The 23,778-nt window shown below is 34.7% G+C and overlaps 2 protein-coding genes across 4 annotated transcripts; both read right to left on the bottom strand.

Moving 5' to 3' along the window:
* Positions 1-135: 135 nt before the first annotated feature.
* LOC112051974 (uncharacterized) lies at positions 136-5,339 on the bottom strand. The gene is made up of 4 exons (XM_024090846.2): positions 4,619-5,339; positions 2,785-3,074; positions 864-2,680; positions 136-695 (listed from the first exon to the last, which is right to left on the bottom strand). Exons 1-4 carry the CDS (start codon positions 4,939-4,941, stop codon positions 234-236), a joined length of 2,892 nt encoding a protein of 963 aa, XP_023946614.2. The 5' UTR covers positions 4,942-5,339; the 3' UTR covers positions 136-233.
* Positions 5,340-8,635: 3,296 nt separating this feature from the next.
* On the bottom strand, positions 8,636-21,926 carry LOC112051976 (uncharacterized). 3 transcript variants are annotated; one of them, XM_052881838.1, is made up of 4 exons: positions 21,592-21,926; positions 13,503-13,611; positions 11,890-12,043; positions 8,636-10,118 (listed from the first exon to the last, which is right to left on the bottom strand). In XM_052881838.1, the coding sequence occupies exons 2-4, from the start codon at positions 13,540-13,542 to the stop codon at positions 9,962-9,964; spliced, it is 351 nt and encodes a 116-aa protein (XP_052737798.1). In that variant the 5' UTR covers positions 13,543-13,611; positions 21,592-21,926; the 3' UTR covers positions 8,636-9,961. The 3 variants fall into 3 exon arrangements, with proteins under 3 accessions (XP_052737798.1, XP_052737800.1, XP_023946617.2); XM_052881840.1 differs by having other exon boundaries at positions 21,568-21,926; XM_024090849.2 differs by having other exon boundaries at positions 21,596-21,921.
* Between the last annotated feature and the right edge of the window lie 1,852 nt (positions 21,927-23,778).

Raw genomic sequence — 23,778 nt, forward strand, 5'->3', positions numbered from 1 at the left:
TTCATTGATAAATTATTGATTTTAAATTACTTATAAATATTACACACTACTTGATGATTAAAGAGAGATTCCAATTTATTATATTATTGCTCCGAAACGATTGATTAAGAAAATACATGCATATGAAACAGATACTTCGATTATTTTCAATACGAGTATCAAATTCAAACTTATTGCTCGAATAACCAAAAGAAACTTTACAATATATTTACAAAATTTTCAAAGAGATCGCTTTACAATTTCGATTCCTCTGTCCCATTGATCTGGATAAAATTATTTTCCACATGGATATCTGCAAATGTGAACTGTGTTAAACTACCGCCTTCTGATGGAGAATCCTGATTTATAATGTGTTCACATTTTGGCCGATGTTTTTTGATCAAATTTGACGGCACATTCCGTTCTATGTTACTTTTGTCTCTCGGTGGTAATTTGTAACCTCCCTGATTCACAAGTTTACGTTGACAATCTTTTAACTTATCACGAATGACATCTAAATACTCATTAGCAGTGCCTTCTCCAGCGGGTTCTTCTCGCAGAAGGTAGCACAATCTTTGAGCCTGCTCCAAATAAATTACTGCTTGTCTTAAAGCGTCGAACTTTTCACTCGAACGTGCCATCGCTATGAAATGTGGTATGAAAAATTCTAGCACCAAACGCCGACGTTCTATTTCCATTTTCACCGGTAATATAATCTGTAAAATGTAATTACCTTAATTAATTTACAAAATTAAATTATTACTAAAACTTCAAACTTAATACCAAAGCAGCTCTCGTGAATCATTTAAGATTTAAGACATCTCACTAACCCAATTTTTGACATCGAAACATCGACACCAATGAAATAAGGGGGAAATACTTACATTTTTATTAATTTCGATTTCTACTTTCCCAGATTTTCTTTGCTTTTTATTGGCTGTATTAGCTCGCCTTACTTTCAATTGTTTCAATTTTTCTTTCTTCCATTGATAATTTTTATCATGAGCCTTTGCTTTGTCCCATATATTATGTATTCGGTCATCATCATCACTGTCAGAACTTTCATTATTGTTAGATACTACAACAGGTATTTGTGGGTTTAAAATTCGCCATGGATTTTTGCAAGTTAAAATTTCATATAGTCTTAGAGCGTTAAATTTTGGATAAAAATCTCTTTTTGTATATTTCAATTTGTTGACAGCATTTAATAAATGCATAACAGGTGTCTCTAGAATGTCTGCTAATTTTCTTTGTAATTTTAATAGCAGAGGCTTAGGAATACATTTAAATTCATTGCAACTTTCGATAAAGTAATTTGGAAACCGAGACTTTCCGAAATGAATATAAAACCTTCTCAAAAACAACCTTAGCGACTCGCCTAATCGATCTTCCGGCCATCTAGCATAGTTATCTTCACATTGCCAAAACAAATGATTTTTGATGTGACTAGCATCGATTCCTATTTTAGAAGTTTCATTTTCCATAAAAGTTTTGTGTAAAGCTAAGGCAAATAAATAACAGCGCATATGAGAATGAGCCAAGCAACTTTCTAAATAGCGTTCTGCTGCTGGAAACATAACTTTCCATTGTAACCTTTGATCCGGGTTAATGCCCCTTTTTGGTCTAAACCCTACTGGTACTAATAGACAACCAAAGCCAATGGCTTTGCTCACCATATATTTGGTGGGCCACTGATAACTAAAGTTTGTTCTCGGATTTTGTATTATTTTTCTTTCTCTTATAATCCATTGATTGGCGGTGTTTGGCCAAGCGGCTATGAGGGCTGGAAAAACTTCATAACTAGCATGCGAACCGTTCTTTAAAGCATTGCAATAAATACTAGCTCCCTGTGTTAAAGAATTCTTTACGGTATCTTGAGGAAATCCCAATCCCGATCCCAAATGTAGTATGAAATTATCTACGAAGTCATTCATAAATGTTATAGAACTTAGATAATGATTACTTTCGTATAGATCTCTATTTAGTGATACTTTTGAACTTATGTCGTCGTCCTCGTCATCACTCCAGTCAACTGATCGAACGTTCACTGTTACCCAACTTTCGTCTGGTAAAACTCCAGATGTAGTGGTATGATTTGTCTGTAGGCTAAGTTCTACTTTCTTCGGTGTCGTTGATTCAGTAATAGTTGCATAACCATAATCAGATTCTGTTTCACTTGCTTCTGTTTGACGACTGCTTGCATTTGATCGGTATCCTGACGTTTCTGTATCTTCAGCGGTAATATTGTCTAGCGATATGTGACTGGTTTGTAAGATTTTTTGAGTACCATCTACCTGTTTATTTAGGATTTCACTGTGGCGCCTTCCTTGTTTTAAAATTGATTTTCTGGGTTTTGTATCATGATTAAGATTTTCTTTACCATCTACACCAATGATGACTTCTTTTTCTTCACGTACATTAAATGATGAAGTTTCGATACTGGGAAAATCATTGCATTTATTATTTACACTTTCGAAAACAGTATCATCAAATCTTTCCGAACTGAAATTACGGGAATTCCTATTTTGCAGATTTTTACTTAAGATGTCTTCCTTGTCTAAATATGGTGGATCATCTGATGCATGTGATTCTTTTTCTGAATCAGTATATACGCTATCGTCACAGTTAAAAGTTGGTATGACTTCATTTTCTTTGGGAAGCGTGCTTTCTAAAATTTCTAACTTCTTCAATTTTACATACCCTTAAACAAAAATCTTTAGTTAGTCATCAAAGATTTTGGTATATATTTTTTTTATTAAATTTAACAATATTTTGGTTAATTTAACAATATACCGTTAACATTACCTGATTCCTTGCTATCTTCTATCCGAAGTTTGTAAAATGGTGCATCGAGAACTGCACAGTAGTCAGAAGTATCACCAGGCTCGCTGGCTTCTACATTATCGTAAATTATAAAGAGACGTGGTGCTATGAGGGGTTCAGACTTATCAGGCCGTCTCTGGTAGATTATGTGATCTTGGACACACTCTTGAATTCTATCCGCAAAAAACACATGCTTGTGATGTTGTACCATTGACTCGTCCATGGTGTGTTGACGTTCGCTTATGGGATTATTTTTAATTTGATGTACCTCCCTGAAAAATAAATTTAATTACACATTTAAGATAAATAAACATAGATTGTAGATACATTTTTGAGCACTTAGTTGTTTTATAAAGTAAAGAAAAATGTTCACATTTACAAGTAGGTAGAATACTTATTTGAAGTGGTCTGTGCGAAATAATCAGTGACAATTTTCAATTGATTGTGACGTCAGCAAATGTACTCTGCCCACTCGAATGTGCAAAATAGATTTACGTGATTTATTAAATCATAAAGAAATCGCCGCTAACGAAGCTTGATAACAATATCAGCGCAAAATATCTTCTTGAACTATTATCATTATTAATACCTTAATTTCAATATGATATCCGCTAATTGTTTTAATTATCTGTCATTATAATTGTCGAAACGTTTTCTTTTTAAGCCCTGGATTAAATAAAGTCTACTTAATACCACTACGGTCTTAATAAACTGCCTACTTGTTCCAGTGGTTAGCATAATTGGCTTTGAATTCCGATGTCCAAGGTTCGAATCCTGGGTTGATTTGTAATACTGAGCTTTTCTTTCTTCAATTTTATGTTATTTCAGTATAAAATTATATCTCGTATCAAAATTTGGACCTCATTTATGATAATCTCCGTATTTCGGAGAGCTTGAGAAGCCGTCGGTTCCGTTGGTTCATCAATAACATTAATTTGATAGCGGTTGTTAGAGAATTTGAAATCCCTACTATAAGCCCGTCAATACACATTACAGCAGGCAGCGAGGTGGGTCGACGCTCTATGTCTATATCTTTTACAATGATGGAGACCTGGCCCAGTAGTGGGCTGTTAAAATAAGATCAAATTAAAAATAGATATTATATGTATAATAACCATTAAATCATGACATAACTGGACGTTCCAAAAGTGTTTGTAAACTAAGCCTAAGATCATGTTCTTTATCAATTTCAGAAAGAAAATTAATTTAATAACGAAATTTCCTTTTTCATTATCCAAAGTTAAAAATAAAATAATGATCCAATAATAGCGTGGGTACTCAAAAGCGCCGCGACTGGAGGGTTGATTGTTTTATTAATTTTCAACAGTGTTTTTTATATATTCATTGTTAAAAAATAAATTTGACAGTGGAAACGAAGATAGAAGAACAATAGGAAAATATAATATCAAACTACGCTACAATTTTTGAACATTATATGAATTTACAAAGTTCTTTTAAAATATATCTTCGCCTTTTTTGAGAAAGGAAAAATAAAAAAAAATCAAAATTAAAAACTATTATTGCATATAATCGTAATTTCTGTAATAAATCGGCTGACAAAAGTAATCGGTGCTATCGTTTTATCTAAAATGTAATACAATTTAGTTTATTTTGTTAAATTACGACATAATATTGCATGCAATAATGCATAATAACGCATGGATAGTGCATCAAATTATTTCCTCCCTAATAATTGAAAATTAATTACTGATTGTATTATTATCGGCCACATACATTAGCTATGATAAATGATTGCAAGAAGTTTATAATCTGTGCGTTGTATCTTTCAAGGAATCTTACTAATCATATTACAGACCTTTCATAGTTTTCGAAGAACTGCACGGATAACAGGATGTTGTTCAACAGAAAGGCGTCACTGTCGTTGTTAAGTTGGTACCGCATGAGGTCTAAGGCTTCATCATCATAAGACCGCACATGAGCTGGCGCAGGCACCGGCCCTCCCAGGGTAGGTGCTGATAACATGGCTGAAGGAGCTAAAGGTGGATCCTTCACCGCAACTCTCTTTTGGAGATTGACGTTCTTCTTTTTCTTTTCCTCCCTCTTCTGCTCTTTCCATCTTTCTCGTTCGAAAAACTTGTCCGGTTCCTTCTGAACTTTTTTAGATTTCGAATTTCCCATAGCGTAAGTCTTTTTCTGAATTTATTTTGAAGCAACTAAATTATAACAAGATCCATAATTAAATACAGGGAACCAACAGAAACTGTGGTGATATCTTTAAAAAAAACACCACAAGAACACTGCCGTATCCTTGGAGTTTACGACACTACTGATTAAAATGTTCGCCAAATCAATTCATAATTATTAATCTTATCACTCGTCAATGATTAATTTATTGATCGTCATCGGAACGATTGATTACACTGCAATGTTTTTCATAAAATTAGACTTTACTAGGAAATTCATGATTAGACAACTTGAAGTTCGAGGAATGCGCTGAAGACTGGTCCCGGTTCGCCCTACTCTTTCGTCATTTTCACGCTATATGAAAATGTATGCAACGAAATCATAGGCGAAACGACTAGAGGCCTATACATACCTATTTAAATAATAATACATGCAAAGATAACAACACTATAATCTATGTACCTATTGTTACCAACTGTAATGTTTCTACAAAATATATAATTTTTAAAATCAAGATTAAAAGAACCATGTTAAAAGATTTTCACATGATGTAGGTACTTAATTAGTGTTTCGTGTGGTAAATGCTTTTAGCTAATGACGGTCAGTAATTACGTATTTATCAATATAAGCCTAGTTAAATATATTTAATAACCCATTACATGGCCAAGCCTTCGTTCTTATTGGAGAGGGGATTTGACGCTTAGGCCTATTACGCTGCTCCAATGCGGTTTGACTGTATGTATGTGTTACTGGCCAGACCCGATTTCAGGGCAAATTAGTTTTGCCTGGGCTAAACTAGTTCTTCCTATACACTATAGGATTAACTAGTATAGCCAAGTATAAACTAATCTGTCCTAAAGCCCGATAGGATAAACCAGTTTAGGCTAGTCACAATTTTTTCTTAATATAAATAAATAAATTTTTTCTTAATATATACACACTCTAGGAAATGAACATGAGCAAGACGAAGATCATGTCTAATGCTCATGTAACGCTCTACCCAGTTATTGTTGAGAACTCTGCGCTCGAAGCGAGCTATGCTTGGAGTTTCACTGCGTGATCGAATCAGAAATGAGGAGGTCCACAGACGAACCAAAGTCACTGACATAGCTCAGCGAGTCGATAAGCTGAAGTGGCAATGGGCAGGCCACGTAGTTCGAAGAGCCGATGGACATTGGGGTCCCAAGGTGCTGGAATAGCGACTCCGAACCGGAAAGCGCGGTGTTGGTTGACCACCCACTAGGTGAACCGAGGACATCAAGCGGATCGCAGGAAACCGCTGGATGCTGGCGGCTCGAGACCGTTATGCTTGGAGGTCCATGCAAGAGGCCTATGTCCAGATATGATGACATATATGACACTCTAGGATCTGGTATGGCCTATGGTAATGGTAAGCTCACGTGACTATGAGCATTACCCATAGCTTAGCTATAGATAGTTTACCGTTGGATGAGCGAGGCAGTTAACTACTTACTTAGCTACCATAAGAGGTAGGACTAGAGGACTCATAGGGCGCAGAGGTCTTCGCTACATTTTAGTATTCTAACTGCTTATAATGCTAGCCACTCACCATCCGATAAGCCAACATGCTTGCATTGCTAAAGGCTTGACATCCGATAAAACTGATCTTGTGTTGGTAGCGAACTGCATGATGTCATGCACATCGGATCGTTTCATGTGAGTTTACTGAATGGTGAGTGGCTAGCATATAAGTCAGCGAGTCGCATATACCCGGACGTAAATTGCACACTTCCGCCTGCGCAGCCTCCAACGAAAATGCGTAATAGCATTTTCCCAGCGACAAAATTTGAAACGAGAATTGTTTGATTTTTCACACACAGCTTCAAGGTAGGTGAGTAAATGGTTTTTATTTCAAATCCATACCTCCGTCCTCCATGTATCCACGAGATCTTGACAGATAGCCCGACGGACGGAGAACAAAATGATCCTATTTAGGGTTCCGTGTTTTTTTTTTATTTTAAGGTACATACAGCTTGATTATACGATTTCCTTTGAAACCTCCCAAAGCTTTCACAGTCCAAACTCCTTATTTATCTGACGTAATTAATAATTATCCAGTGTAGGCCCAGAGGTCCAGGTAGGTAAGTTTCTTTTTATTTCTTTACAATTTAGCCCTTGACTACAATCTCACCTGTAGGTAAGTGATGATGCAATCTAATGTCAGCCACGGACGAGCAAGTAATCTCACATGCACATCGCGATCAACACACGATCAATTTTCAGATGTCAAGCCGTTAGCGCTGCAGGCAGTGAGATTACTTGATCGTCAGTGGCTGACATAAGATGGTAGCGGGCTAATTTATTAGGAGGACGATGGAAATCCACACCCCTTTCGGTTTAAACGACATCGTACCGGAACGCTAAATCGCTTGGCGGTACGCCTTTGCCGGTAGGGCCAAAAAGTCTGCCTATTGTAGACTCTTAGTTCACAGTATTTCTTCAATGAGGAACAATTCTGTGTCAATTAGTTTTTTATATGAAACATTTAGCAATCTGCCATACAAAAAATAAATTGAAACTTGCTTAAAGAGATATTTTATCAATGTAATTACAGTCTTATTATACGTTACGCTAACAGTGGCATACTGAAGGTTTTTAACTAGAGTAGAAATTGGACAAAATTATAAATCTAACCTAATATTATTATAAATCTAACCTAATATTATTATAAATCTATATTAATATTATTGTACCCATAACACAAGCTACTCTGTATGCTTACTTTGGGGCTAGATAGTGATGTGTATTGTTTAAGTATATTTATTTATTTATTAAGAGGAAGAGTTTGTTTGGTTGAACGCGCTAACCTCAGGAACTACTGGACCTATTTAAAAAATTATTTCAGTGTTAGATAGCCCATTTATCGAGGAAGGCTATAGGCAATATATATTATCCCCGTATTCCTACGGGAACGGCAACCACGTGGGTGAAACCGCGCGGCGTCAGCTAGTGGTTTATTATTATGGTGCCTGACAAATTGATACATGCGTCAGGTGACCCAGGGACCACCATTTCTTTGATGAGAAGTGTATGTGAATTGTAAAAACCAATCCATATGTCCATTAAACTTATAGAATAATATTAAAAAATACATACCTCATATACGTAGAATTTATAAATTCGTGTATTAACTATACCGGCCTACAAGTTTTTTACCTTAGAGTAAGTATAGGATATACAATAGAATACTTATTCTTACTCTTAGTTTCTTTAATTGTGTCAGATTAAAAAAAGAAATTAAAAAAAAATCTATACTAATATTAAAAATGCAAAAGTAAGTCTGTCTGTCTGTCTGTTACCTATTCACGGCTAAACGGCTGAACCGATCTAGATTAATTTTGGTATAATGATAAATGGGACCTTGGAGCAAAACATAGGATACTTTTTGACCTTAAAATAAAAATAGAAAGGGGTTGAATAGGGGTTGGAAGTTTGTATGTAAAGTCCTTCATTTTTATAGTTACAGTTTTAAAAAATTGTTTGTAAATCATAAAAAATATACAAAATATATTGCGATTAAATTTTTAAAATTTAGCCCCTAAAGTGGTGAAATAGGGGTTGAAGGTATTGATTTCCACGCGGATGAAGTCGAGGGCCTCCGCTAGTTCGTATACAGTTTCAATTTCAGAATAATCTAAGCTTCGAGATAAAGAAAAGTCAGTAAAAATATACATAAATACATATTTTTATTAAGTATTCTTTATTAAGTTTACATCTTTATAAAATAGATAAACGGTAAACTCTTAATATTTTTTTAGGTCCTATGAAATATTCTTAGTAAATAATTTTCCTAATAAAGTAGATCAATATTTTTGGTAAAATGAAAATATCAACAGTTTTCTTCGCTAGGTTTCGCATGAAATTGGCGAAACTGAAAACAAAATCATTGATTCAATGGCCTCCAAATTCAATAACAACACATAATATTATTGTAACATACCACAATTCATAATTATAAACATCTTTTGACAGTAATATAGGTATAATAATAGGTAACGAATATTGTTGTAAAATACATAATTATAAAGATCTTTAGACAGTATATTTAAGATACTCGAAGGCACTTTTGTGTAAGTCTACATCAAATGTTTAGTTACAAAACAATTAGCCACAGAATACATAATAGTCGTCAGCGTATGCTTTGTATTAAGACAATGGGTATACACTTCATATTATACGTATCTGTTCGTACGTTATGTGAATGGAAAACATTAAGCCATGGCGGTGTACACACACAACGATGACTTAACAGTGTTAAAGGCCTCTTGATGTCGCCTTATCTTTTACATTAAACATTGTAATTGAGGCTTAACGTTATCCTTAAAAGTAGTTTTATTACAAAACTTTCATCAACATTTTATTTACTTAATTTTCAATTTATTCGAAAATGAGTGGTTGATTGTAATCACAAACTACCTATAACCGATAGAAAGGGTGACACAAGAAGTAAGAAATATATTTATTACATAGCGACATTTAAGTACCTACCTACCAACTTACCAATATTTTTCAAACAGCTTCAGACAGAAATGCTAGATCGGTTATGTGTAAAGAAATATATTTAGCGATTGACAGGAATCAGGATGTAGATGACCAACCTGATGAGTGCTATGTCTACTTGAGCATCGCACAACATTCTAAGTTCACGTACAAGTATGCTGTATGATACTCGTATTACTGTATTAGGTACATAAGTAAATCCGTACGCCCATCAGACTCAGATATAGGTTTCATTGTTATTTCACCGTTAAATTATTCACCGCAAATTGGAAACAATTAAAGGCAATGCCGATAATGTCAGCCACTGACGATCAAGTAAGCTCACATGCCTACAGCACTAACGCCTTGACGACCGATAAAACTGATCGTGTGTTGATCAGACGTCAAGCCGTTAGCGTTGTCGGCATGTGGGCTTATCGGATTGTGAGTAGCTAGCATAACATGACACCTAATAATTTACCACCCGAAAGAGACACGATAGGGAAAAAATAATTTATGGCAAATTTTTTATAAATTCGGCGGGGGCAGTACTCATGCCAGGTTCCTCCATATTGTCTGCTATGCTCACGACATCCAAATTCGCTGCAGTGGTCTTCTTTTTGTGTATTTTCATTCGTTTCACTTCACCTATCCTTTTGTCCATGAGTCGCCTAAAAACAAAGAAAAAGAATATTATATTTATTTATTCTTTACAAGTAAGCCTTTGACTACAATCTCACCTGATGGTAAGTGATGATGCAGTCTAAGATGAAAGCAGGCTAAATTGTTAGGAGGAGGATGAAAATCCACACCCCTTTATTACATCGGTATAATGCCCCGTGTATTTCACGTGGGAATACGGGGATTAAATAGCCTTCATCACTCGTTGATAATGTAGCTATTCATAGGTGAAAGAAGTTTTCAAATCGGTCCAGTAGATAGTTATATAGGTAATGCAAACAAACAAATCATCAAATCTTTCCTCTTTATAATATTTGTCATAGTCTTTAGGATATATTTCCTTACAGCGAGACTAATTAATTGAAAGTAGGTGATAAAAATTGTATAATTATTATCCTAAGTAAATCATCATCATCATCATTATCAGCCGATAGACGTTCACTGCTAGACATAGGCCTCTTGCATGGACTTCTAAGAACATCGGCCTCGAGCCGCTGGATGTAAATAAAGTAAATGCATCAACCTAAATCATTTCCCATTACACTAGGCACTGGTTTTTCAGACAGACAGAAAAAAGTTTGAGCTAAAGTTATTTTTAAATAATAATAAAAGAAAGTACAATGAATCGATGAAGATTGTTGCAAATGCAAACACACTATTTTTATATGATTAGGTATTGCATCATCATTTAATGCTACGTCTTCTGCTAGCCTATTGTTCTTTATTATCAACCTATTGAAATAAGCATGAAATCAGTTGACAAAATGTCATCTACCTACTATTAAGATAATCCACCAATAGGCACTGGATGATATTTCTTATACGGAATCTCAATTTCGTTTATTTATGTCAACTAGCATAGGTCAAAGATAGTGAATTAGCGTAGCAGAGTAAAGACTGCTGGTTTAGTAGGTAGGTATACCTACGCAAAATATTGCGTACCTGTATAAAAAACGATTTATAGAAATACATAGGTAGGTAACCTGCGTATTTATCATCATCTGATAAGTCTATTTAAATAGTCACTCAATCATGTATCAACGTCAATTTTCGAAAATTATCGGATATGAACTTCTCTATGTATGTTCTGTATTCTAATTTCTACTTAACAGGATATCTTTGGTTCGAATCTCACTTGGATCAAATTGGATTAGGATACTATGTAAGTACCTATTGACTATGAACTTTGAGACTCTTTAATTATCTCATATCATTATAGTAGTATGTAAAACAAAAATATTTAGTAGTTTATAATTTATGACGAGACCTTAGACTGAGAGCCTGTGTAAATAGACCATCGTGGTTTTATTTAGTAAATAAAAGAAGAATACGGGGATAATAGATAGCCTTCCCCGATAAATGGGCTATCTAACACTGGAAGAATTTTTCAAATCGGACCAGTAGTTCCTGAGATTAGCGCCTTCAACCAAACAAACAAACAAACAAACTCTTCAGCTTTATAATATTAGTATATATCTTCAATTTACAGAATTAGAGCTGTTATTATAAGTATAAAAGTACAGAATGGGGATGATGACTAGGTTTAAATATTTTGATTTTTATGGTACATTACATATATTATCCCCGTATTCCTACGGGAACGGGAACCACGCGAATGAAATCGCGTGACGTAAGCTAGTTGAAGATATTAAAAAAAATGGAGGACATTATACAATCGATAGTGAAGAAAAACATTTCTTTTTGTTTTTTTTTTTTTTGGCTGTCTGTCTGTCAGATCTATGTAAAATGTGACAAACTTACTGCTGCCGCCAATCAATGAGTACTCCTAAAACGAAGACCACGATAATGGTGATAACAATAACAACTGTGACCCCGAGAATTGTAGCCACCGTGAGAGACGGAACCTCTTCCGCGATCATGGACACGCCCGGCTCTGCTGTTGACTCGGACATTTCTACAAAAACAAAAAAGTATTCAGTGATAATCATGAAATGGATATTGAACAAAGGGGATTTAGTCAGTTACAACGACTATAGTGTTTTTCAGATAGCATGGGTACGGTGACAGTTGCCTTATGACATCCTTAATAGGTACGTACTGTCGCGAAACGCGGCCAACTTTCAAGAGCAAAAGAACTGTCAACTGAAACGAACTTTAGGTACTAAGTCTGAGGTTCCCAAAGTTTTCTTTTTCATAGCCCGCAACTAGATGTCTACCTCTTGACAAAAGAAGTGAACATTAGATCTATCGATGGAATATATTTCGATATGTCTATGTTGCGACTGAGTTTTAACCTCGAATCGAATTTTCAAAAAAAAAGTGAGAATTAATCATTATTTAATTGATTGTGCTGTGAGTGGATGTCAAATATTAAAGCTGTCCAATGAAAAATGTTATTTCATCCAACACAGCACAAAGAAGCAACATGCAATCAATTCTTACTTATTTTATTATTCGGTGTGAAATCATTATGAAGCCGGATAAATTTATTGGACCCCTATTTTTATGTCACGTCGACGTAGATAAAACCCCGTGGAGTTTCCTGTAACCCCTAGGTGTCAATCTGTACCACTTTGGGAATCAATGGTCTAAAATTCTAAATGATGATGGATGAGTCACAACTCATAGTATCCCTTGGTACACTTCATTGTTCTATCCAATCATCTACCCTTACCCCGATATTAGGTATATTCAATAACGTAAATAAATCGAGTCGGAACTTTGATTAAGAAAGTAAGTATCATAATTATGAAGCCGATAAAACGTCGGTGTTTCACTTTTATCAGTATTTTTCATATGAGCTCTTAATGCATTTTGTATTTGTAAACTTTCTAAAACTTTCGAGTGTATAAACTAGATGACCCCTTAGAGAAGCCTCAATAGCTCAACGGTAAAGGCAGAATATGTATACTGTGGTAAAGAAGTCGGATTCATTACCGTCGTCGGTCGTGCAATGGCGTAGCTTGGATCAAAGTTAGTTGCGGGACCCAATAGACGAGCGGCAAAACCCGAAAATCTCTTTAGCAGTTTTTATGTATTTTTCTAGGTAGCACCCAATTAAGAGAGATTGTGGATTAAATTTTACTAATTTTTGCTTTCACACTTAATCAATCATCATACGGCGGTAGGCCCTGCCGTCGTGGGTTGATCCCCGCCCTCTAGACTATTGTCGTACCATTCCTAAGAGTCTTTTCCAACCAGTTGGAGGATAATGGGAATATTGGTCACATTAAAGAGATATGGCAAATATTCTATATATAAAATGACAGTACGCCAGATAAAATAACAATCTCTGTCCACATTACAAAAGATAAAACTGGTAGATAATACCTTAAGCCATTAAGTTTCGCTCGTGTACATTCTAAAACGCAATAGTGTACTCGTAAGCCGTACAAAACAAACTAAAGACGTACCTTCCTTGAATAAAGCGTTATTCTCGTCTATTGCACCCATGTTTTTTAGCTTATTACTCGTTTAACAGCAGATCCTTTTGATTCTGATACTTGATTGGCCATACAATATCTGAAACACAAAATTAGAGTAAGTCTTTATTGAGATAAAATAAAAGAACAAGGATAATATAGGTAGGTAAATCCGCGACGAGTATCTGTCTCTAGAGGATAGATGAATCTGATCTCGATATTATGTTTGTCAATTCCTCTGATACAGTTATATACTGTACATATACAAAATACAGATCGTATACGACCGAAGGCCTGCGATAGCCAGATATATAGCGTAAGAAAGAAAAGTTCGTCAGTCTATGTACCCACAAAATTATAAAGCGTTAATTTTTTCTATGTTCTGTGTTTCTACCGTTGGTGTGTGCGGTACGGGAGTCAATCACGGACTTTAGAAGGAAGCGGGTTTCAAGGTGCTAGAATCTTAATTGTCTAAGGTTTAGGTATTTTCTATTGGATATCATGAGGAAGCATATTCCTAGATCCCAGATCGCTAGCTCCGTGGCCATCGCCAGAGACCTATTAAGTTATCTTGAAAAAATCATTACTTAACGGTATTTTTAGAAGGATTGCCACGAACCTGGCAGCTGGAGACATGGTTTATTATTTCATATAGTGGAAAACTTCAAAAAAACGTTTTATATCTGGACGGGTAACTCAACCACCTACCTATTAAGTAGGTAATTGTTTTTTAATATTTTTGTCAAAATATTAGTATATTGTCAACCTCACCACATTTTGCAAATAAAAGATTGATTGGTTGATTGAACCGGGTTGAGGGTCTGGACCTTTTTCTTCTACGTGTAGCGGCTCTGCAGATCTTCAAGAGGTCCCTGTATCACGATGACCGTTTCTAAACTATTGTGATTGTATGGTGGTATCCTAGCCTGACAAATTTTCGTCCTTCCTAAAATGTGGTATGTCTGGCTGCGCAAGCCCACGGTCCATAAGAAGTTGTGTAGCGTTACTTAAAATATGGGTTTGATTTTCAGCTCGGGTCAGTTGACGAATGGATAATTTATGAATTCGCTTCATGCTTCGTCCGTGCCTTGTTTTGTTATCCTGTGTATCACATTCGTAATCTTAAATATCATGCCTTCAAGAACAGAGTGTATAGGTGTGTATATTGCAGGAGTGTATATTTAAAATTATATTATTATATTTAAAAATGCGCTATACAATCTCAGAATACCTTCCATTTCATTTGAGTATAACGAAACTTATAATTATAATTGTCTATTTAAAAGTGTCTTTACAAAGGAAAAAATCAAAATCTAATCTGTCGTGTATTGTAAAAAATAGCATTAAATACCTTATTAGATGTATTTAAATTTATTTATCATTTGTGATAATCAGCAATAAGTAATAAATGACGTTTAACTCTATGACCTATTTAGGCCCATACGGTATTTAATTACTCGTAATAGTATATTCCGTAGAATTTTCGGATAGTTTAATATTTCCAATTAGTTATTAGTAGGTATCTAATAAATTAATTGAAATTAAAAGTAATCATCTACCTATGTAATTAGTTGATTAATGTGTCAAAGTTAGCAAGAGTTTCGGATCTGAATGTTTTGAATGAATAGACGATTCATTCTATCATCTAATTGTCTCGAATGTACATAAGTGCTAAACAGGACAGAAACATAATCACGAAGGATCAAAACTTTATCAAAGATACTGAACAAAGTACGATTGATGCAAAATATGCACTTAAAATTAGGTAAATACCTACCTACCATAATATTTCTGAGAAATGAAATTAAATGTGGCAATTAAGATTTTCAGATAAAGGTACAATTAGATTTTTAACAAAGATTACGTTATCGTCATAAGGACTACCAGTATTTTCGACTAGTAGCTACAACTTATCGATTGACATTTGCATGATTAAACAAGGTATAGCATTATTTATATAAATTCAGTGATCAATATATGGTAATGGTGGGTATTGATGAGGTATAGATATTATGAAGTCCACAGACTCGGTAAGATTATTTATTCTTAACTTATTTCTAAATTCACTAAGCTATATACACGTGCGTACAATTCTCTGTTTATTAGACAACCCTCCAAAAGTGTCGCAAATAGGGGCGTACACTTCATATATGTAAAATAGCACTGCATATCCTGCGGTAACATTACGAACTTGTATTGGAGAATGTACAACACAAGATTTTTTCAATTAGAACTAGTTATTCCTAAAAATCTTTGCTTATATTAGTATCTATAGAGTACAAAGTTTCTTCCCTACCATTCGGCTTTATCATCAGATACCTAATGATTGACGTAAGCACCAATGAAAAAGACTGAAAAACGAAAAGATTCGATTCTTTCTTCTTCAGTTATTTTTATTTACTAAGTATACTAAACGATTTTTGCGAAAATTCTTTGAGACCAATCTGGAAGTCTGGAAGTACCCTTTAAACAATATAAAATGATAAAATGAATATCTGGGGCAGATAAAAGGCTTCCAATTAAAAACCTCCTTATTATTTTCAAGTCGATTAATTTTCGACACCTGACCTAAAATTATTTTAGTAAGGGAATTTTCTTTTTTTTTACAATTTGTTACGTACCAGAAAATGTTGTTACCTTTATACCTACATTTAGATAACACTATCTATCTATTATAGCCTAGTATGCCTTATCAGAAAAATTTCGATTAATACCCCGTTGCCTCCAACAGTTTCTGAGTAGGGCCATTGACACATCGACGTACAGACGGCCAAAGTTAATTTTTAAATTTCTTTTTGTAAATGATTTGTATTGATAAATAAATCAGTAGATATTGAAGATAAATATTTTATTGTTATTTCTTATCCGGCTGCATCAAAAAGGGAATCTATTGATTGCGCTGATGCAGATGGGATTTTTGTTCACAAGCCATAAATACTGATTTGTTCGTTTAATTTGCACAATACTTAAAGATAAGTATGTATCATACGACCATTTATATAATGCTTTTTGTTTTATGATTAATTAATATTGATTTGATTTGAAATAATCTAAAGATATCTAGATTATCATTGCCGATTACAATTTCTATTATCAATCGGTATCAATAATTTCAATTTCTTGTTAGCTGAATTGTTCAACAGCGTAGGTAAATGACACAGGCGTAGGTACAGTAAACGTCAAAGAACTCTTTATTGCCAATGTAGGTATTCGTTCGATAAATATGCATTTATGCAATAAAGAATATAGATTGGTAACTCCTATGTTTTCTGTGGAATGGTTTCTAAGTTGCAGCAGTTTCCTACTAGGCACCCACTTACTAATTATAATAATATTATATTACTATAATAATGATGAACCGTGATAGCCCAGTGGATATGACCTCTGCCTCCGAGTCCGGAGGGTGTGGGTTCGAATCCGGTCCAGGCCTTGGACCTCCAACTTTACAGTTGTGTGCATTTTAAGAAATTAAATACCACGTGTCAAACGGGCGTTTGCTAGTAATTAATACAATAGGCTAGTAATTAATGCAATACAATAGGTTGGCTATCTATCGCATGATGAAGATAATTCCTATGTACTTCGGTCTGCCAGTGATAGAAACTACAGTTTTGACACGATTTTCCGTTTATAAAAGGTAAACTATTCATATATCTAAGAGTGCCTATGTCACGTACTCGTATGTAGATACGAGTATCTGCTAAATGAAATGAGTGCAACGTACGTGTCTTGAAGAGCAAGTGCATAGGATCGTGGTTCTCTTAGAGTTAATTTTAAACTGACACAGACTGATAGGTGAATGCTTTGTAAAATCAGATCGCCTGCTTATTTTTCCTTCTATAAATAATAATTTATATATCTTAGTTTAAAAAACTAACTTGCTTTTAGCAAGCACTAAAATTAAAATTAGAATTTTTTCGTATTCCTGACAGCAAACCTTTTCATTTGATACCCATATCATGAGGATGCATTTGAAATAGCCTGTCAGCCATATTGGATTTATGTCACGTGACCATTTTTTCGATTTCCTTACAGCAAACCGTTCCATTTGATATCCATATCATGGGGGTGGATTTTAAACAGCCAGACCGCCATCTTGAGGAGGCCGCCATATTGGATTTGTAATGGTGTTCCTTGGCTAGTCATGTATTGTCATCAGAACTCAGAGCGTGTGCAAATTTCATCCTAATCAAAGACCGGCAAGTAGGTCAAATTAAGAATCCAAGATTTTTGTATTACATACATATACCGAAAATTTTCTTAGAAGTCTAATCACCAAAACAAACCCGTCTTGTCACTAAAATCACATATTTCACTTACGTTATACGTTATTTCTAAAGAACAAAGTGTCTAAATCCTTTATTATACGCGTACAGTACGAATTACACCAAAAACTACACCGAATTTACGATTTATTCACATTTATTTTCTGAAAAACAAAATCACAACGAGATTAATTTGCACAGCTTAACTACGATTACGGCAATTTGACATTTCGTAACGCTAGATTGAAAAGCAAGGATGGGTAAATAACATCGAGCGTTAACTTATCGATAAATGATAATGAATGATTCTTTAATAATTGATATGTTGTTAGTTTAAAGATGGGAAAATGAAATATTTTATAATCATTTTATTTTAAAAAATAGTTTTTTAATAAAAATGTTATACAATACATATGCTCACGTTATTCTATAGCGTAAAAGATATCTTACGAATAGTAGCATTATTCAAACACTGGTATGGATAACATTATCTCAATACGATTTTTAATAAAAATCGTCAAATCAAGATTTTAACAAAAACTAGCAATGTAAATTTAATTTGCAAAATGCGCGCGATCAGCTGTTTTCCAAGAGGTCAAATAGGCAGGTCACGACTAATAGGTATCTATCTATACAAAGTCACAAACAAACTGCGCGACGTTGTATTGCTGACCGCCGCCGGTGCCGAGGAAAATAATTGCTATCTCTCTCTAACCTAAGCTGCGTGGCGTGGTTAATAGGTATTTTCAAAATATTGAAACTTTAGGTCCTTTCGCTAGACGCTACGCTATTTTTTCTTTAGTTCGTGTTCGGCGGTCTGTTGACAAACAAACCAAAATTCAAAAACCTTTGTGTATGTTCTATGTTATGTTATAATGTTATGTTATGTTATAGTAGTGATTTTCTGTAACGAATACTCATACAATTGTGTCGTTTGTATTGTGTGTGTTTGTGTGTGTTGACTGAGAAGTCTTGAAATGCTTAGATCAAATCAATTCAGTACTCATGAATATTGTACCTACTATGACGACAGAACGTCTCGTAAACGAGAAACAACCTGAAGTAAGTTAAGTTAATTACCTGTACCTAGTTAAAAACTTGTAAAGTATAAAAAATAGGTATTAGATAGGTAAGTGTAGCCAGCCGATTTGCTGTCGATGCGTACGTACCTACTCGTACGTACACAGTAGATTGCGGAGCGTTGTTATCGCATTGTTCGCTGTACATTGCGTGCTCAAAATTTTCAAAATCTGAATTTTCTCATTTCCCACGTAATTGTTATTTAAAATATCGTTGTGGAAACTAAATTTAACCTCTTCACGCAGTTTTCGGTATCATGTCCCTTACACCCAGTATGTACGTGGATACGTGCACACTTTTTTGAAGTATAAGCAAATCTTGGACGTTAGTACGTCCCCAAAAGATTAAAGAAAGAGACGGCCGCGTGACGCAGTGGGTAGTGACCCTGCTTTTTGCATCCACGGCTGTGGGTTCGATTCCCACAACTGGAAAATATTTGTGTGATGAACATGAGTGTAAATAAGTATTTATATGTAGTATATAATTGTATATTAATACTATAATATCAACTATCTTAGCACCCATAACACAAGCTACTCTGTATGCTTACTTTGGGGCTAGATAGTGATGTGTATTGTTTAAGTATATTTATAATAATAATAAAAAAAGATTACCCCATTTCTTAACCACGCGTACCCATAGGCATAAACCGTGCACCGTTCACCGTTTGTGACACGTGATATTTAATTTCTTAAAATGCACACAACCGACAAACGTTAGTATACGTTCCCTTTTAAGATAACGTTGTATAGTAACGGATGTTTTAGTTTAGGTATTTCAGTTATAACGATACCTACTTGATATCGTTCCGATGCCCGCCGTTAACTTCTCAACCCTACTGATTGTCTTTGATTCATAGTCGGCCATTATTGTTGTGTTAAAAAGTCATCTAAGTAAATTTCGAGTATAGTTACAAGTGAAGCTAATTTATACGTGTTAAAAAAGTCTTCTTTTTATTATTGATAATAGTTGAAAGATCAAACGTATGGCCCATCTGATGTTAAGAGGAAAACTACTTCCTTATAAGGTTATGGTTTTCCACATGGGTACATCAGGTCTTAAGATCACTCCAGAATTACTATCAGAGAACACCCCGGGGAGGGATCGTTACGATTGGAACACATCCTTTATATTATATTGTGTACCTTACATTTATGTATGCGATATACTAAAGATACATCTAAGTGCATAATACTTTTGCGCCTGTCAATCTGGGACCCTAAATTTCACTGGCTACCATAAGTTAGCTCTGTCACGAAGACCGTATCACTACTACTACTAACTTAGTATAAATCAAAGTAAATTATAACATCATAATTATCAGGCTATTATTAATACAGGATAAGAACTCTCATCAGAATAGGAGATGTATCTAATTTCCTAACATGGAGCTTAAACTCACTGTTGCACCAATGCGGGATGGCGGGCGAGTGGTAATGTTTAGTTCAGTGGCGATCACTGTCAGGAGATAATCAGAACCGACGGTTTAAAGTACTTTACGAGACATGTGTGTGTAACACCACCAACCCAACTCCGAGCTGAAAATTTTTACTAAGTAGTAGTTTCTTGGTAGATAGAAAAGCTCAATACTATACCTAATAATGCTATACCAGGACTCCAAACCAGGACTATACCTATTTTAATACAATTTTGACAATTACTTGGATAAATGTATAAAATTAATCAAGAATAGATACAGATATAAAAGGACGTTGCAGGTGTACGTTATTTATAATTAATACAAACCAAATATTTTTCCTTAATAAGATAAATGGAAAACTAATTAAACGTTTACGTGTAGAAATAGGTATTTCTTCAGAGACATTCTTATCATCAAACTACAGGAACAGGAACTTGATTTTTTTCTAAATACTCTTCTTCAGAGCAATAAACATATATAAATGTTATTGTTAGGTAACTGAGTTTACTTTAATTATATTTTTTATCAATAGTCATAAAGTCTAAGGATTAAATTGATGCGATACGATTAAGTACTTCAGAGTTACATTGAAGTGCAAGTGGGTCAAGTACGAATCACGCTAAGTTTTGAAAGCCGCAATGCTCTTGCAAATTCGCGATAAAAACGTAAACATTTCTTAGCTTATAAACAATGATAAGAAACTTTGCACAAAAAAAATAAAGGTTCCATCACAGAATACATAACAGTACAGAAAAAAACCTTTACAGAAATAAATGAACACTAGCGGACGCCCGCGACTTTGTCCGCTTGGAATTTAGTTTTTTACAAATCCCTTGGGAATCATGGATTTTTTCGTGACAAAAAGTAGCCTATGTGTTAATCCAGAGTAAAATCTATTTCCATTCCGAATTTCAGTCAAATAACTTCAGTAGTAGCGGCGTTAAAGAGTAACAAACATCCGAACATCCATACAAACTTTCGCGTTTATAATAGTAGTAAGATAATATACTCGTAATATGTACAATGTACATACCCAACTAATATCCAATTAAAATAACGCAGGTTCATCATTTTAAGGACCTTGAATTTAAAATACGAACAAATGTACGATAAAATAAAAACCGATGTTTGAAATACTATGCTACTGTTCAGGTGAACACGTTACCTTCGCAGTTTAGATAAAAGTTGTTTATTTATGTTATCAAGCTACTAAATCCAGTAGGAAATACTATTCAATGAATGCACGGTTTTCGGATTATCAGTAGAAAATCGATTTGTTACATTTACCTACCTATGTAGGTACAATTCCACTAACTTACATAAACACGGCGAAGACGGTCGAGACTGGTCCTTTCACTTAAAAAAAAACTAGTTTAGGAAACAAGATTTACTGCGCACTTGAGGTACTTTGGTGTTAAGAGATCACTTTATGTTTAGGGCTCGATTTTGAAAAAGGAACGGAAAACGGTAGTGCGCCAGTAAAAGGCGCATGCGCTGTGCACCGGAGCGCGTCTCTCACTGTTGTGACGGCAACCAGAGATCACTATACTGATCACTTTAACACAATCGCCGCTGAACCAACACCGTCACTTGGTGACACCGACACTTATTTGAATAACTATTTATTTTCGTCGGATGTACGGACCAAAGGAATGTTTAACGGTTAACGCGAAACGGACGACTACGAAAGGACCTCTTAGTGAGTCATCTAGGAATGTCCCACGAACAACACCGTATCTGCGACATACGCCCCCATTAACGCCACGCGTATTATTGATAAGCCAGATTTTTCTAAATATTTCCATTCATAGATTAGCTTATCGTATGCAAAATGGGTGATCATTTTTCCGCTTACCATACGAGTAGGATAAAAAATATACAGACGACTCCATAGTTCCATATTAAAGTCAATGCCAATATATTCTTGGACCCATTTTCCTTAATAAAAACGTATCTTTGTAATGATATACCTATATGTATTAATATATGAAGTAGATCCGCGAAATCAAAATATGTTAATTGAATTTTACGTAGTTATAGTTATAAAGGATACATTCCGTTATGTTTCCTTTATATCTTTACGACGGAGGCATTTATCTTTTGTTGATACCAATAAGCATTAAATAAAATAGGTATACCTACTTGCTTAAACCTTAGAATATTGATAATTTATTTGATAATATATAATAAATCAGTGCACAAAACTTTTCTTTATATTAATCCCCTCTAATTGTTATCGTGGCTTGCGTATGACACACACATGGTACAACGTCGTGGTATCGAGAATTAATCATTAATTAAATTTTGTGGATACTTAGAAGAATTTCTATTATTGAAAGATACGGGACACCATGGTATCTAATCTATTGGGTATGATTTAAATATATTTTTATAAGTTTATAATTTTCGTCATGCATTCTGCATCTTTTTGACTAGACTTGCAAAACTATAAAAAGTTGAAATTTTATTAATATGGAAAATAACACTGCTATACACAGACTATTTAGCTTTAAAGGTTCCTAAATATTATCTTTATTGCCAGCCTCATGGATGTTTTTGCAATGATAATTTTATACTAAAGATAGGTTACGTCCTACAAAATCACCGCTAGAAGTGATCCGAATAATAGGCTACAACACTGAGCGCACACATTTGTCTTTAATTCTATTATATGTATATTTATGTATATATAGTTTTACACTTCCTGAACACACAATTCGACATTGTAAACGATATTTAGGTATTATGTGTTTTCGTTGTTGACCACAACTAACATTGAGTTGACTATAAATTTCCTCTTTTGAGCGCCTCATTTTTCATGTGCTGGTAACACATCTAACAGTATTTAATATCATTGGACCACAGTAAATAAAAATGGTTCTCTCCTCTATCGCAAACAAAATCCCTAATATGGTGTCCTACTTTCGCGGCGGAAACTGAGACCGGTGTTGAAAGTCACCTTGCTTCGTGATTTTAATCTCTAGTAGGTGCATGGTCTCACTTCACTGAACCTCAATAAAATAAATAGATTTACGATTTCTATTTTTATTTAGAAACTAGCGGACGCCCGCGACTTCGTCCACGTGAAAGTCGTTGTAAACTTTCAACTACCCCTATCCCTACCCTACCTCTACCCTACCCTACCCCTTACCCTACCCTACCCCTGCCCTACCCCTACCCTACCCCTACCCTACCCTACCTTCTTTATTTATTTCCCCCCCCCCCGCGAGTCGCATCGAGCGCGGCAACCGTTAGGTACACAAAAATAATCCATATAGCATGAATGGCGATGGCTCAGCGTATTTCTTGTATAACTTTGGTGTTTCTTTATCGATTTTTATGATTCTTTTTTTATTGAATAGGTAATAATGTTAACTTTTTTAGTTAGGGATGAGTGATGAGTGTTATAAACATAAGAGTATACAAATATAATTAGAAAGCTCCGAACTGCTAAGCTATCGAGAATTACACGTGTTATTGTGAGTTAACCATAAAAGATAGA

Source organism: Bicyclus anynana, chromosome 5, assembly GCF_947172395.1.
Source record: "Bicyclus anynana chromosome 5, ilBicAnyn1.1, whole genome shotgun sequence".
Lineage (NCBI taxonomy): Eukaryota > Metazoa > Arthropoda > Insecta > Lepidoptera > Nymphalidae > Bicyclus > Bicyclus anynana.

Bases quoted from the DNA above. Each gene is read 5' to 3' on its own strand.
- LOC112051974 (XM_024090846.2), bottom strand. From the start codon at position 4,941: ATGGGAAATTCGAAATCTAAAAAAGTTCAGAAGGAACCGGACAAGTTT. The intron at 2,681-2,784 runs GTAATGTTAACG...TTTTTGTTTAAG, and splicing joins AGAAGATAGCAAGGAATCAG to GGTATGTAAAATTGAAGAAG. The intron at 696-863 runs GTAAGTATTTCC...TACATTTTACAG, and splicing joins AAATCGAAATTAATAAAAAT to ATTATATTACCGGTGAAAAT.
- LOC112051976 (XM_052881838.1), bottom strand. From the start codon at position 13,542: ATGGGTGCAATAGACGAGAATAACGCTTTATTCAAGGAAG. The intron at 12,044-13,502 runs GTACGTCTTTAG...TTGTTTTTGTAG, and splicing joins TAACGCTTTATTCAAGGAAG to AAATGTCCGAGTCAACAGCA. The intron at 10,119-11,889 runs GTAAGTTTGTCA...CTTTGTTTTTAG, and splicing joins CTCATTGATTGGCGGCAGCA to GCGACTCATGGACAAAAGGA.